General features: G+C 44.7%; 1 protein-coding gene across 1 annotated transcript in view; it reads right to left on the bottom strand.

Annotated features, from left to right (window-relative positions):
- Nucleotides 1-14,890, bottom strand: part of LOC121276749 (FERM and PDZ domain-containing protein 1-like) — a 114,439-nt gene that overhangs the window by 47,307 nt on the left and 52,242 nt on the right. The window contains exons 11-12 of the mRNA XM_041185295.1: nucleotides 7,272-7,397; nucleotides 1,683-1,802 (exon numbers count right to left, since the gene is read on the bottom strand). Coding sequence (XP_041041229.1) covers nucleotides 1,683-1,802; nucleotides 7,272-7,397 — 246 coding nt within the window. The remainder of the gene's footprint in view (nucleotides 1-1,682; nucleotides 1,803-7,271; nucleotides 7,398-14,890) is intronic.

The following is a 14,890-nucleotide window of genomic DNA, read 5'->3' as shown; positions in this document are numbered from 1 at the left end:
CTGGCATCTGTGATGCTGGGGACCTCGAGGAGGCCGAGATGGATCATCCACTCGGCACTTCTGGCTGAAGATTGTAGCAAATGCTTCAGCCTTATCTTTTACACTAATGTGCTGGGTTCCCCCATCATTGAGGATGGGGATATTTGTGGAGCCTCCTCCTCCAGTGAGTTATTTAATTATCCACCACCATTCGCGGCTGGATGTGGCAGGACTGCAGAGCTTACATCTAATCCATTGGTTGTGGGATCATTTAGCTCTGTCTATCATTTGCTGCTTATGCTGTTTGACACGCAAGTAGCCCTGTGTTACAGCTTCATCAGGTTGACACCTTATTTATAGGTATGCCTGGTGCTGCTCCTGGCATGCCCTCTGCACTCTTCATTGAACCAGAACTGATCCCCTGTCTTGATGGTAATGGTAGAGTGGGGGATATGCCGGGCTGAGGTTACAGAGTGTGGTTGAGTACAATTCTGCTGCTGCTGATGGCCCACAGTGCCTCATGTACGCCCAGTCTTGAGATGCTAAATTTGTTCAAAGCCTATCCCATTTAGCATGGTTGTAGCGCCACACAACACGATGGAGGGTATCCTCAATGTGAAAGTGGCATGCTGTCTCCACAATGACTGGGTGGTGGTCACTCCTACGAATATTGTCATGGACGGATGCATCTGCGGCAGGCAGGTTGGTGAGGATGAGGTCAAGTATGTTTTTCTCTCTTGTTGGCTCCCTCACCACCTGCTGCAGACCCAGTCTAGCAGTTATGTCCTTTAGGACTCAGCCAGCCCAGTCAGTAGTGGTACTACCAAGACACTCTTGGTGATGGACATTGATGTCCCCCACGCAGAGTACATTCTACACCCGTGCCACCCTCAGTGTGCAACATGGAGGACTTGGATGGGCACTGATTCATCAGCTGAGGGAGGTCGGTACGTGTTAATCAGCAGGAGGTTTCCTTGCCCATGTTTGACCTAATGCCACGAGACTCCACGAGATCCAGAGTTGATGTTGAGGACTCCCAGGGAACCTCCCTCCCAACTGTATACTCTGTGCTGCCACCTCTGCTGGGTCTGTCCTGTTGGTGGAACAGGGATGGTGATGGTGGTGTCTGGGACATTATCTGTAAGATATGATTCATGAGGATGACCAAGTCAGACTGTTGTTCGACTAGTCTGTGAGACAGTTCTCCCACTTTTGGCACTAGCCCCCAAATGTTAGTAAGGAGAATTTTGCAGGGTCAACAGGGCTGAGTTTGCCGTTGTCGTTTCCTGTGCTGAGGTTAATGCTGGGTGGTTTGTCTGGTTTCATTCTTTTTTTGAGGCTTTGTAGTGGTTTGATAGAACTGAGTGGCTTGCTAGGCCATTTCAGTGGGCAATTAAGAGTAAACCACATTGCTGTGGCTCTGGAGTCACTTGTAGGCCAGAAGATCTCCTTCCCTAAAGGGCATTAGTGAGCCAGATGGGATTTTACAACAATCAACAATGATTATCATTAGACTTTTAATTCCAGGTTTTTATTGAATTCAAATTTCATCATCCGTGGGTGGATGGAACCCTGGGTCCATCCCGGGAGGTGGTGGGATTCAAACCTGGGTCCCCAAAGCATTACCCTGCGTCTCTAGGTTACTAGTCCAGTGACATTACCACTATGCCATCGCCTCCCGATCCTTCAAGTGAAACAGGTACCTGTAAGTAGAGGTATTCAAAGGCAACTGGATCATCTTGTAAAAGCAAGAGTGGATCTCTTGGCAGGAAACACACCCTGAAGAGACACCTATAGTCACGGGGTTCTCGCTTCTGAACTACCTGTGGCAAGGATAGAAAACATTTAGACCGGTAATTAATTTATTATTGTCGCATCTTGGAAATAATTAATAAATCATTTTCTTTCAGCTTATGTTTTAACAAGAAGTATTCTTTCATTGGATGATATTGAGGTCAGGAGGAATGCCTCATTCCTGGGTAAATTTGTTGATATCAATCTAGCAGGCTTCCCTTTTTCATTGGAGGCCCAGATCCCCTTGATGTTGAGTGCTTTTTAATTATTTTAGATTCAACACCATTTTTAGTAGACTTCCAAAAAACGCTTTACTTTCAAATTTGAATCAGTCTGCATGTACATTTTGCAGTTGAACAGGTTAAACATAAGAACATTAGAAATAGGAATTGGAGAAGGCCATTTGGTTCTTAGAGCCCCCTCTGCCATTCAGCAGGGATCCTGACTGATCTTCTACCTTAACTCCACCTTCCCACACCATCCCCATGTCCCTTAATTCTCTTAGTATCCAGAATCTATCAACCTCTGTTTTGAAAGGACTCAACGACTCAGCATCCATAGTTCCAGAGTAGAGAATTTCAAAGATTGAGAACTCATTGCATGAAAAACTTTCTCTTCATCTCAGTCCTAGTTGGGCAATCCCTTATTCTGAGACTGTGACTTCGTGTTCTTGATTCACCGGCCAGGGGAATCATTTTATCAGCATCTACCTTTTCAACTCCTTAAAAATGTCATAGTTTTAATCAGCTCACCTCTCATTCTTCTAAACTCCAGGAAACATAGGTCTAATCTATTCAATCTCTCCTCATAGGACAAACTTCTCATTCCAGAAACCGATCTAATGACTGATTGCACTCCCAAGTATATCCTTCTTCAGGTAAGGACACCAAAGCTGCACACAGTTCCCCAGATGTGGCCTCACCATTGCCCTGTATAATTGTTGTAAGACTTGTTTACTCTTATACTCTAATCCTTTTTTGTAACAAAAGCTAACGTACCCATTTTTCTTCCTAATTGCTTGTGATACCTGCAGGTCAACTTTCTGTGATTTATGTACAAGGAGACCAATATCCCTTTGAATGTAAACATTTCCAGTATCAAGAAATATTCTGCTTCTTTTATTTTTCCTACCAAAATGGATAACTTCATCAAATTGGATCCAATGTTCTTGTCCACTCACTCTATCTATATTTCTCTGCAGCCTCTTTCCGTCCTCCTCATCATGAACTTTCCCATCTAACTTTGTATCATCAGCAAACTTGTATTTGTTACACTCAATTGCCTCATCCAAGTCATTAATATAGATTGGAAATAGCTGAGGCCCAAGATTTGATCCTTGTTGTACTCCACTAGTTACGGCCTGTCAACCGAAAAATATTATGTTTATTCCTACTCACCGTCTTCTGCCCATTAACCCATCCTCAATCCAGGTTAATATATTATCCCCCAATCTCATGGTCCTAATTTTATGTAATAACCTCATGTGTGGCAACTTAGTGATGCTTTCTGAAAAACCAAAAACACTTAGGACAGAATCTTATGTTCGGCGTGCGGGGGTGGGCCCTGCATGCCAACTGGTAAAATTACGTGCGATGATGTCAGGCATATGTCCTGATGTCACCGTACGTCATTCTGATTTTCCATTCGGCGGGCACACACCAGAGTCGGCTGAGTACCTGCTGAACTGTCAAAGGTCTGTTAAGGCCATTAATCAAACAATTAAGGCAATTGAGAAAGCTGCCCATCCAACCTTAAGGTTGGTGGACAGGTGAAGAGCCCAGGCGGCTTTTGTATTTTTCATGAAACCTCATCCATGTGTGGAATGAGGGTTCTTGAAGGGTTTATAACATTAATAAATATTTTTGGAATGTTTGAAAAACATGTCCCAGCTCATGTGACAGCATCCCATTAGGGGACATGTGTAAATGATTTTTTAGCTTCTTTATTTGAAATTTGCATTATGAAATTAATCTCCCTGAGGCAACTCCGTACCTCAGGGAGATTTCTGCGCTCTTTCACGCACATGCGCAGACCCCGACTCTCCCGCCACCCCCCACCCGAACAGATAGTGCTGAGCACTTCGGGGCACGCGTCATGTTGGGTGGGCCTTAATTGGCCCGCCCATGCAAAATGGTGGCACACAGCTGATCGTGGGCAGTGATCTGCTCCGCGCCCACCCCTGCCCGAGCCCGCTCCCAACCGGCCCACCCGACGGGGACAAAATTCTCCCCTTAATCCACTGGTTCTCCCTTATTTATCCTACATGTTAGATCCTCAAAAATCCCTAATAGATTAGGCAAACATGATTTTCCTTTTATAAATCTGTGATGATTCTGCTTGATCATATTATGATTTTCTAAATGCCCTGTTATCATGTCCCTAATAATAAATCCTACCATTTATCATTTTACTGATGTTAGGCTGACTAGTCTACAGTTCTGTTTTCTCTCTTCCTCCCTTCTTAAATAACAGGGTTATCTTTGCTACCTTCCAATCCTTGGGAACTGTTCTACAATCTAAGGAATTCTGGAAGATCAAAACCAATCCATCCACTATCTCTGCAGCTACCCTTTTAAAACCCAAGGATGCAAGTTGTCCATTCCACGAAATCTGTCACCACTTAGTTTCATTAATTTCTCCAGTGCTATTTCTTTACTCAGGCTGATTACCTTGAGTTCCTCATTCCTGCTGGACCCTTGGTTCCCCATTATTTCCGGAATGTTTTTTCTGTTTTCTATTGTGAATGTTTATGTTTAACGTCTCTGCCAGTTCGTTATTCCCTCTTCTAATTTCAGCTGTCTCTTCCCACACCTACTTTCACTAATCTCTTCCTGTTTACATACCTATAGAAATGAATGCAACACACAGTAAATGGCATCTTGTTAAATATGCTGATGAATTAAGTTACTCTAATGCAAGTTGATAATTGGGGAAAAGTTGATTGAGGAACTGAGAACTGAACTTGTGAAAATAAAATGGGCAACTATATTAGCAGACAACAATATAGAACAACAATGGGAAACATTTGAAATGGTGTTCAACAGAGAACAGGAAAAATATATTCCACTAAAAGGGAAAAACAAACTTAACACTAGTGGGTCTCACCGATTGAATAAAGCTATAAGGGAATAATTAAGGGTAAAGAAAGGAGGCACCCATTAAGTACATTGGTAGCAGAGGCGTACAGGGTAAGAGAAAATACAAGGAGTTTAGGAGAGGAGTCAAAAATCAATTAGGAAGGCAAAAGGGAACAATGAAATTAAATTGCCAAAGTACATAAAACAAAGTGTTAAAATACTTCATAGGCACATCAATTAAAAAAGGATTAGGACCATTAAAGGATAGACAAAATAATACAGATAAGGATAGAGAGATTACAAAAATATTAAATAATCATTTTGCTTTGCTATTTACAAGGGAGATATATTGGGCAGATATGATTTTGGATAATGCGATAACCAATAAAATAAGTGCACTTAAAATTTTTTAAAAAGGAGGATGTATCAAATAAACTGACTGAAAGAGGGTAAAAGCCCTGGCGCTAGATGGATTGCATGCATATATTTTTAAAGAATCTAGTAAAGAGTCAGCAGAGGTATTACTACTCATATTTAATAATTCTTTAGAAAAAGGTATAGTTGTGGAGGATGATGGATAGTGAATGTAATCCCTAGATTTAAGAAGGGGAGCAGAACATGTCTGGGACTTATAAACCAATTAGTTTAACATCAGTAGGAGGGTAAATAATGGAATCCCTAACCAAATGAGAGAATAGAAGAACATCTAAAAAATACAATAATGAATAGTCAGCACGGATTTCAAAGGGGAAAATCTTGCATGACCAACCTTATTGAACTTTTTGAGGCCAGAGAATGTGGAGTCGGGATTGCTATCTGGCTTCAGGACAGAAATCAGAGAGTAGAGGTAAAGGGTAATTATTTGGCAGAAGGTGGGGAGTGGTGTTCCACGAGGATCAGTGCTGGGGTCACTGCTGTTCACAATTTAACAATTTGGAATTTGGAATCAAAAACATAATTTCTAAATTCACTGATAATGCCAAATTTTGGGAGGCAGGGTGGATTGGGGGGAGGTGGTTGTGGGTGGAATAGTTAATACTGAGGAGAGAAGAAAGACTGCAGCAAATTACAGGGGGACATTAATAAACTTCCAGAATGGGCAAATAATTGGCAAATGAAGTTCAACACAGATAAATGTGAGGTAGTACATTTAGGTGAGAAGAATGGGGAAATCACTTATTACTTGGAAGATGCAACTCTAAGTTGGGTAGAGGAACAGAGGAACTTCAGAGTACAAATACACCAATCGCTAAAAGTTGTGTCACAGGTTAGCAAGGCCATGAAAAAAAATCTAAGCACTAGGCTTTATTTCTAGAGAAATAGAATTGAAAAGTATGGATGTTATGTTAAACCTTTATCAAACCTAGGTTCGACCATACTTAAAGAGTGCAGTTCCGGTCGCCGTATTATAAAAAGGGTATAGAGGCACGGGAGAGGGTGCAGAGAAAATTTACAAGGATGATACCAGAAATGTGTGGGTATACAGCTCAGGAAAGGATTGACAGGCTGGGTCTCTTTTCTGTTGAAAAAAGGCTGAGGGGTGTCCTGCTAGAGGTCTTAAAATTATGAAAGGTTTTGAAAGAGTGGATACAGAGAAAATGTTTCCTTTGCCTTCAATACAAGGAATCAAATAGGAAATTCAGAAGAACCTTCTTCAGCCAAGAATGTGGAATGTGAGTATTCAACATTGCAAGCATTAATGTGGGACTGGAGAACAGTACCACCCACAATGTGATGTAGGTAGGATAATAGAGTGTGTGTAGAGAGAGTTTGAGAGAAGTAAGCATGAAGATAGCACCTTGTTAGTGTTATACCTTGGAGCTATGTATATAGTTGTGTGTTAACAGTCAACAGTTTACATTAAACCACACAAGCTCCAGATCTCTGAGTGAGACACAAAACAACCTGACAACTGAACGCACTACCACAGGGAAATTGAAGTGAATAGAATAGGTGCATTTAGGGGAAGCTATAAGTGAGGAGGTAATGGAGGGTTAAGATGATACATTTAGGTGAGAAAAGATTGAAGGTGCCTCAAGTGGCACATAAACACCAGCATGCATTGGCTGGGCCTGTTTCTGTGCTATCCTATGTAGTCTGAAATTGATCAGGAACATGAGATTTCAATACCACACCTGATTTCGATAAAGACAAGAGATGCTGCTTTTATACAGTCTTCACTTACAATGCCTCCATCTCTGGAAACTTTCCCCAAGCTGCTGCAGGAGGAATGACATTTCAAATATGCCAGACTTGATGAAATCATCAGCAGACCAATGTTAAGTAATATCAAAGACAGATATACTGAGCGGCTAAGAGTTTCACTCAGTAGAAGTGGATAACTTCAATTCTCCACTTGTGAGCTTGCAAACTCTCGTGACTATCATCCCCTAATGTCTTCACTGCACAGAACCCTCATACCTGCTCAATGATCTCATCGTCATGTAAGAGGTAGATCTTGGTGAAACTGTATCGTTCCCTCAAAGCAAGGGCAAAATGCTCTATACAGCGGATGGATAGTTTTGACTTCAGGGTTAGGATGATATCCTGTCAATTAAAGAAGGAAAGGGTGAAATTCATTTCTTATTGCCTTTGTAATTTTCCATGGGACCCACTTGATGCCGCAGTTATCCATCAGTAGTTGGCATTCAGACAGCACTGCTGCTTTATAAGATGACTCCCAGGCCAATGTAAACTTTGCAGAAATAAAAAGACAGAAATAGGGCCCTAAAATATCCTACTCTACCCACTGTCTGACCCACTGCAATATCCACAGCCTGCAGCCCCTGTTCTATCTACAGTCTACACTATTTACTGTGCCAGCTATCTGAGCCCCCTGCTCTATCCACTGCCCAAACCCCCTGCTCTATTGGCTGCCCGAACCACCCACTCCACCCACTGTCCAAACCTCTTGCTCCACCCATTGTCCAAACCCCCTGCTTCATACACTGTCTGAATCCCGTGCTCTACCCACAGTCCAAACCCCCTGCTCCACACACTGTCCAAACACCCTGCTCCACCCACTGTCCAAACCCCCTGCACCACCCACTGTCCAAACCCCCTGCTCCACCCACTGTCCAAACCCCCTGCACCATCCACTGGCTGAACCCCCTGCTCCCCCCACTGTCCAAACCCCCTGCACCACCCACTGTCTGAACCCCCTGCTCCATCCACTGTCCAAACCCCCTGCTCCACCCACTGTCCAATCCCCCACTTCACCCACTGTCCGAGCCCCCTGCTCCATCCACTGTCCGAACCCCCTGCTCCAGCCACTGTCCAAACACCCTGCTCCACCCACTGTCTGAACCCCCTGCTCCACACAGTGTCCGAACGCCCTGCTCCACCCACTGTCCGAGCACCCTGCTCCACCCATTGTCCGAGCCCCCTGCTCTATCCACTGTCCAAAGTGCCTGATCTATCCACTGTCCGAAACACCCACTTCATCCATTGTCCAATTACCCTGCTCTAACCCCTGAATGAAACCCTGCTCTACCCACCATCCAAACCCCCCTGACCTATCTACTGTCTAAATGCTTTGCCCTATCCACTGTCTGAACCTCCTACTCTATCCACTGTCTGAACACACTGCACTATCCACTGTCTGAACACCCTGCTCAATCCACTGTCTCACCATAAGACCATAAGACCATACGACATAAGAGCAGAAATTAGGCCATTCGGCCTATCGAGTCTGCTCTGCCATTCAGTCATGGCTGATAGGTTTCTCAACCCCATTCTCCCACCTTCACCCCGTAACCTTTGATCCCCTTACCAATCAAGAACCTATCTATCTCGGTCTTAAATACACTCAATAACCTGGCCTCCACAGCCTTCTGTGGCAATGAATTCCATAGATTCACCACTCTCTGGCTAAAGAAGTTTCTCCTCATCTCTGTTCTAAAAGGTCTTCCCTTTACTCTGAGGCTGTGCCCTCGGGTCCCAGTCTTTCCTACTAATGGAAACATCTTCCCCACGTCCACTCTATCCAGGCCTTTCCGTATTCTGTATGTTTCAATCAAATCCTCCCTCATCCTTCTAAACTCCATCGAGTATAGACCCAGAGTCCTCAAACGTTCCTCATATGTTAAGCCTTTCATTCCTGGGATCGTTCTCGTGAACCTCCTCTGGACCCTCTCCAGGGCCAGAACATCCTTCCTGAGGTATGGGGCCCAGAAATGCGCACAATATTCTAAATGTGGTCTCCATCAGAGCCTTATAAAGCCTCAGCAGCACATCCCTGCTTTTATATTCTAGTCCTCTCAAAATAAATGCCAACATTGCATTTGCCTTCCTAACTACCGACTCAACCTGCAAGTTAACCTTAAGAGAATCCTGGACTAGGACTCCCAAGTCCCTTTGCACTCCAGATTTCTGAATTCTCTCCCGATTTAGAAAATAGTCTATACCTCTATTCTTCCTACCAAAGTGCATGACCTCACATTTCCCCACGTTGTAATCCATCTGCCACTTCTTTGCCCATTCTCCTCATCTGTCCAAATCCTTCTGCAGCCTCCCCGCCTCCTCAATACTACCTGTCCCTCCACCTATCTTTGTATCATCTGCAAACTTAGCCAGAATGCCCTTAGTTCCTTCATCTAGATCATTAATGTATAAAGTGAAAAGTTGTGGTCCTAACACTGACCCCTGCTGAACTCCACTAGTCACTGGCTGCCATCCTGAGAAGGACCCCCTTATCCCCACTCTCTGCCTCCTGCAAGACAGCCAGTCTTCTATCCATGCTAGTACCTTGCCTCTAACACCATGGGCTCTTATCTTACTGAGCAGCCTCCTATGCAGCACCTTGTCAAAGACCTTCTGGAAGTTCAAGTAGATAACATCCATTGACTCTCCTTTGTCTAACCTACTCGTTACCTCCTCAAAGAATTCTAACAGATTTGTCAGGCATGACCTCCCCTTGATGAAACCATGCTGACTTTGCCCTATTTTACCATGCACTTCCAAGTATTCTGAAATCTCATCCTTAATAATGGACTCTAAAATCTTACCAACGACCAAGGTCAGGCTAATCGGCCTGTAATTTCCCGTCTTTTGCCTCACTCCCTTCTTAAACAGGGTGGTTACCTTAGTGATTTCCAAGTCCTCTGGGATCCTCCCTGACTCCACTGATTCCTGAAAGATCACCACTAATGCCTCCACTATCTCTTCAGCTATCTCCTTCAGAACTCTGAGGTGTAATCCATCTGATCCAGGTGATTTATCCACCTTCAGACCTTTCAGTTTTTCTAGCATCTTCTCCTTGGTAATGGCCACCATAATCACCTCTGCCCCCCAACTCTCTTGAACTTTGAGGATGTTACTCGTGTCTTCTACCATGAAAACTGACGCAAAGTACCTATTCAGTTCCTCCGCCATTTCTTTGTTCCCCACTACTACTTCTCCAGCGTCATTTTCCAGCAGCCCAATGTCCACTTTTGTCTCTCTCTTACTCTTTATATATCTAAAAAAACTCTTGCAATCTTCTTTTATATTACTAGCTAGTTTACCCACATATTTATTCTTCTCCCTCCTTATTTTTTTTTAGTTGTCCTCTGTTGGTCTTTGTAGGCTTCCCAATCCCCTGGTTTCCCACTGCTCTTCGCCGCATTGTATGCTTTCTCTTTAGCTTTTATGCTATCCCTGACTTCTCTTGTCAGCCATGGTTGCCTCGTCCTCCCTTTAATATGCTTCTTCTTCCTAGGGATGGATTTTTGCTGTGTCTCCCAAATTACTCTTAGAAACTCCTGCCATTGCTGTTCCACTGTCTTTCCTGCTAGGCTCATCTCCCAGTCAATTTTAGCCAGCTCCTCCCTCATGCCTCTGTAGTTGCCTTTATTCAACTGTAATACCGTTACATCTGATTCCAGCTTTTTCCTCTCAAATTGCAGGGTGAATTCTATCATATTATGGTCACTTCCTCCTAAGGGTTCCTTCACCTTAAGCTCCCTTAACAAATCTGCCTCATTACACATCACTAAATCTAGAATTGCCTGTTCCCTAGTGGGCTCCACCACAAGCTGCTCCAAAAAGCCATCTCGTAGACATTCTACAAATTCCTTTTCTTGGGATCCACTATCAACCTGATTTTCCCAGTCTACCTGCATCTTGAAATCCCCTATGATCACTGTAACCTTGCCTTTCTTACACACCTTTTCTATCTCCTGGTGTATCTTGTGCCCCACATCCTGACTACTGTTTGGAGGCCTGTACATAACCCCCATTATGGTTTTCGGTTCGTCAACTCTACCCACACAGATTCTACATCATCTGACCCTACATCATTTCTTGCTATCGATTTAATTTCATTTCTCACTAACAAAGCCAACCTGACTATCTTTTCGATAGGATGTGTATCCTTGGATATTTAACTCCCAGTCCTGATCCCCTTGCAGCCATGTCTCCGTGATGCCCACCACATCATACCTGCCAATTTCAATCTGCGCCACAAGCTCATTTACCTTATTTCATATACTGCGTGCATTCAGATGCAACACCTTCAGTCTTTTATTTCCCGTCCCCTTTCTCATTGTCATCCCATTATCTGATGTGCTTGAAGTTAGATTCCTAGCCCTTTCCAAACACTCTGCCCTATTTTGTGTTCTGAGCACTTTAATAGCCTCACCTGGGCTCTCCTTTCTTTTCAGTTTTTTCATAATTTTCCATGAAGTTGAATCCACCTCCCCCCCCCACCCCCCCCCGCCCCCCCCCCCCCACCACCCCACATGCTAACCTGTCTCATTAGTCATACTTCTTGGAGTTTTACCCTTCCCTCCCCCCACACTTTCTAGTTTAAAGTCCTACTGACCACCCTATTTACCCTTTTCGCTAGAACATTGGTCCCAGATCGGTTCAGGTGGAGACCTTCCCAACGGTATTCCTGTTCCAATACTGATGCCAGTGCCCCATGAAATGGAACCCCTCTTTCCCGCACCGCTCCTTTAGCCACGTGTTTACTTCCCTTATTCTCGCGTCCCTATGCCAATTTGCACATGGCTCGGGTAGTAATCCAGAGATTATAACCCTTGAGGACCTGTTCTTTAATTTAGTTCCTAGTTCCTGATAATCCCCAAACAGGTCCCCTTTCCTAGTCTTACCTATGTTATTTGTCCCAACGTGGATCACAACAACTGAATCCAACCCCTCCCGGTCCAATATCCTTTCAAGCCGGTCAGAGATGTCCCTCACCCTGGCACTGGGCAGGCAACATACCATGCGGGACTCTCGATCCGGCTTACAAAGGAAGCTATCAATTCCCCTAACTATAGAACCCCCTACAACTACCACTTGTCTTTTTGCACCCCCCTCTTGAATGGCCTCCTGTGCCACGGTGCCAAGGTTAGCTGGCTCATCCTCCCTACAGCCCTCTTCCTCATCCACACATGGAGCAAGTACCTCGTACCTGTTGGACAAGGTCAAGAGCTGAGGCTCCTCTGTTCATGAACACAGGATCCCTCTACCTGCCTCACTCGCAGTCACACCCTGCTGCCCCTGACCACTGACCGAACTTGAGGTAATTAATCTACTGGGTGTGACCGCCTCCTGAAACAAAGCGTCCAGGTAACTCTCCCCCTCCTGGATGTGCCGCAGCATCTGGAGCTCGGACTCCAGCGCATCAATTCTGAGCCGGAGTTCCTCCAGCAACCAACACTTGCTGCAGATGTGGTCACTGCAGCTCACAATGGGATCTGCCAGCTCCCACATCATACAGCTACAGCACATCACCTGCCCAGCCATCTTGACTTAGATAATTAGTTTATTAATTAGCTTTGCAGTGTTTTTTTTCAAATTTGGTGCAGATTTCCTAGTCTGAACTCCCTGTTCTATCCACTGTCCAAACCCCTCTGTTCTCTCCACTGTCTGCACCCTTTTCTCTATCCAATTGTCCAATGCAGCACCCACAGACCTGGCCTTTAATGGATCTACCCATTTGTCTCTCTCATCTGTCAGTAAAAAGTACATTGTGATTAATACACAGTAATTCTTGCTTTCCTTTCCTGATATCCATCATCTATCCTTTTCTGTCAGTGCCTAAAAGCTCTTGAAAGCTTTTCTTAATCGTTGGATGTGTTATCTTGCAAAAATGGAAGAGCAATTTTGGAATTGGTTTACATCATATGTGAATCTTGACAAGATTGAGTTCACTGCAGAATTTTGCCACTCAAAAGCTTTATCTTAGTAGATGAATGCTTTCATCCACTTATGCAGTGAATTAACAAGACATTGGACATTACCTTCAAAGTCACATTAAAAATCAAATGTTGACCAACAAGCCTCCCTCCACACAGATAACCTTTGTTATGTTTTTTGTTTGCTATTCGGCTGATTTGGCTGCACTTGTGTATTGTTCATGTGCATTAAAGAAAGATACATTATTTATATAGCACCTTACATGACCAAAGGATGTTCCAAAGCACTTTAATGCCAAAGACGTACTTTTGATGTGTAGGCACTGTTGTTGCCTCAATGTTAGCTCATTTCACAGTTCAACGGATGGCTATAGTTTAAATAAATCTTTGCTTTTGCAGCTTATGGTTTAATTAAATTCTGCAAAAGTTACTGAGCTGCAATTCCCTTCTAACTCTCTTGACCATTCCACTGTCTCTAAATTGCGAGACGATTGGTCTGGTACTTGGTGAGCAGAAATTTTCTCTAACTAAATACACTGTGTCACCTCTCAATGCAATTTGGCTGTGCAAGGTGGCTGCCAATACCCGTCTGCACATGGGAAGAAATCCAATGATGTCACGGCTGGAGCCTGCAGCCTGGAACTGAGTAGCAGAAAGGGGAAGAATCAGGAGAGGCAATGTGGGGTGGAATTTTCCATGCCCGTTGGTGCCAGTGATCATGGCAGGCATGAGCGGATCATATGGCAGGAAGGTCAAAAATTGGTTTTATGCCATCGTGAAACCAGTTTGCAATCATCCGCTCCGCTAATAGCATTAATCCCGTCAATGGCAGGCCACATTTCCCGCTGCTGCACATTGGGAACTTCATTGTAATAAACCTGTATAACATTATGAGCCCAGCTCACCAGAATCAGCCCCCACGCTGGATCATCCGAGCACTTTGGCGTGTGTTTCACAACAACATTTATAAGGCGTGCACCTGGCGAGGGGAACTCAGAGATGAGTGCACATAACGTTGCAGAGTACTTACGAGGGTCGCCTATTGGACCTCAAGTTTGAGGCACCACGTATTCACCCAAGGGCACAGGCAAGTTGCTTTTTCCCGGCTGGCTGACAGTGTGGTGCTGGGGTAAGGGCTGCACTACAGTTGGGGCAAGTCTGGGGAGTTGGGGGCAAGGGTTACACTGCGGTTGGAGTGAGTTGGTGGGGGGGGTGCAAGGGCTGCATTCCAACTATGGTAATGCACAAAGCACATGCGGGGGGTAGGCTGGTGGTGGGGCACGGAGTGAAGCAGCCATGCATTAGAGAAACCTTGTATAAAGTGACCATTCCTTTGCAGCTGAGACAGTTCAGGCACAGCTACATTGATATGCTTGGAGTCAGGCCTCTAGCTTATCTACCCACTCAAGCAATGCAGATGCATGAAAGTGCCACCAAGTGCTCCAGAGCTTTTCACCCCTCGGGCACAGACTGCAAACTAATGTCCATTTTAGTGGACTGCAGAACAATTGGATGACTGGGCACGTTGTACAATCTTCTTGCAAAAGCTGGCCAAGGAGCAGTCACTGGTGGAGATGCTCACAGCCCCTTGCAATGTCACCATTCAGGTTTAGACCAGTCTCCCCCATGGTTCAAGCTAACAGTGCAGCCTTGCAGTGTGGGTTGGGAGAATGCCTGCACCTGAGATGAGAGCACAGCATGCAGTCCAGTGGGCAAAGCTGCCACAATTGGTCAGGTGGAGTGGGGCAGAAGTGGGTGGAGCTTCGGACAGCCATGCAGCGCATTAAACTCTAGCCATCAAACTGGTGGCCAGCACTCTCTGGGATGCGTTAAGGTGCCTTCAGGGAGGTTCTTTGAATATCTTCCTTCACCTTGCAGGAGGAGTACTTCAGAAGCATGAAGCCTGGTGACCTAGCT

Source organism: Carcharodon carcharias, chromosome 4, assembly GCF_017639515.1.
Source record: "Carcharodon carcharias isolate sCarCar2 chromosome 4, sCarCar2.pri, whole genome shotgun sequence".
Taxonomy (NCBI): Eukaryota; Metazoa; Chordata; class Chondrichthyes; order Lamniformes; family Lamnidae; genus Carcharodon; species Carcharodon carcharias.
Note: the sequence above shows the minus strand (reverse complement) of the source record. Positions and strands in the feature narration are given on the sequence as shown.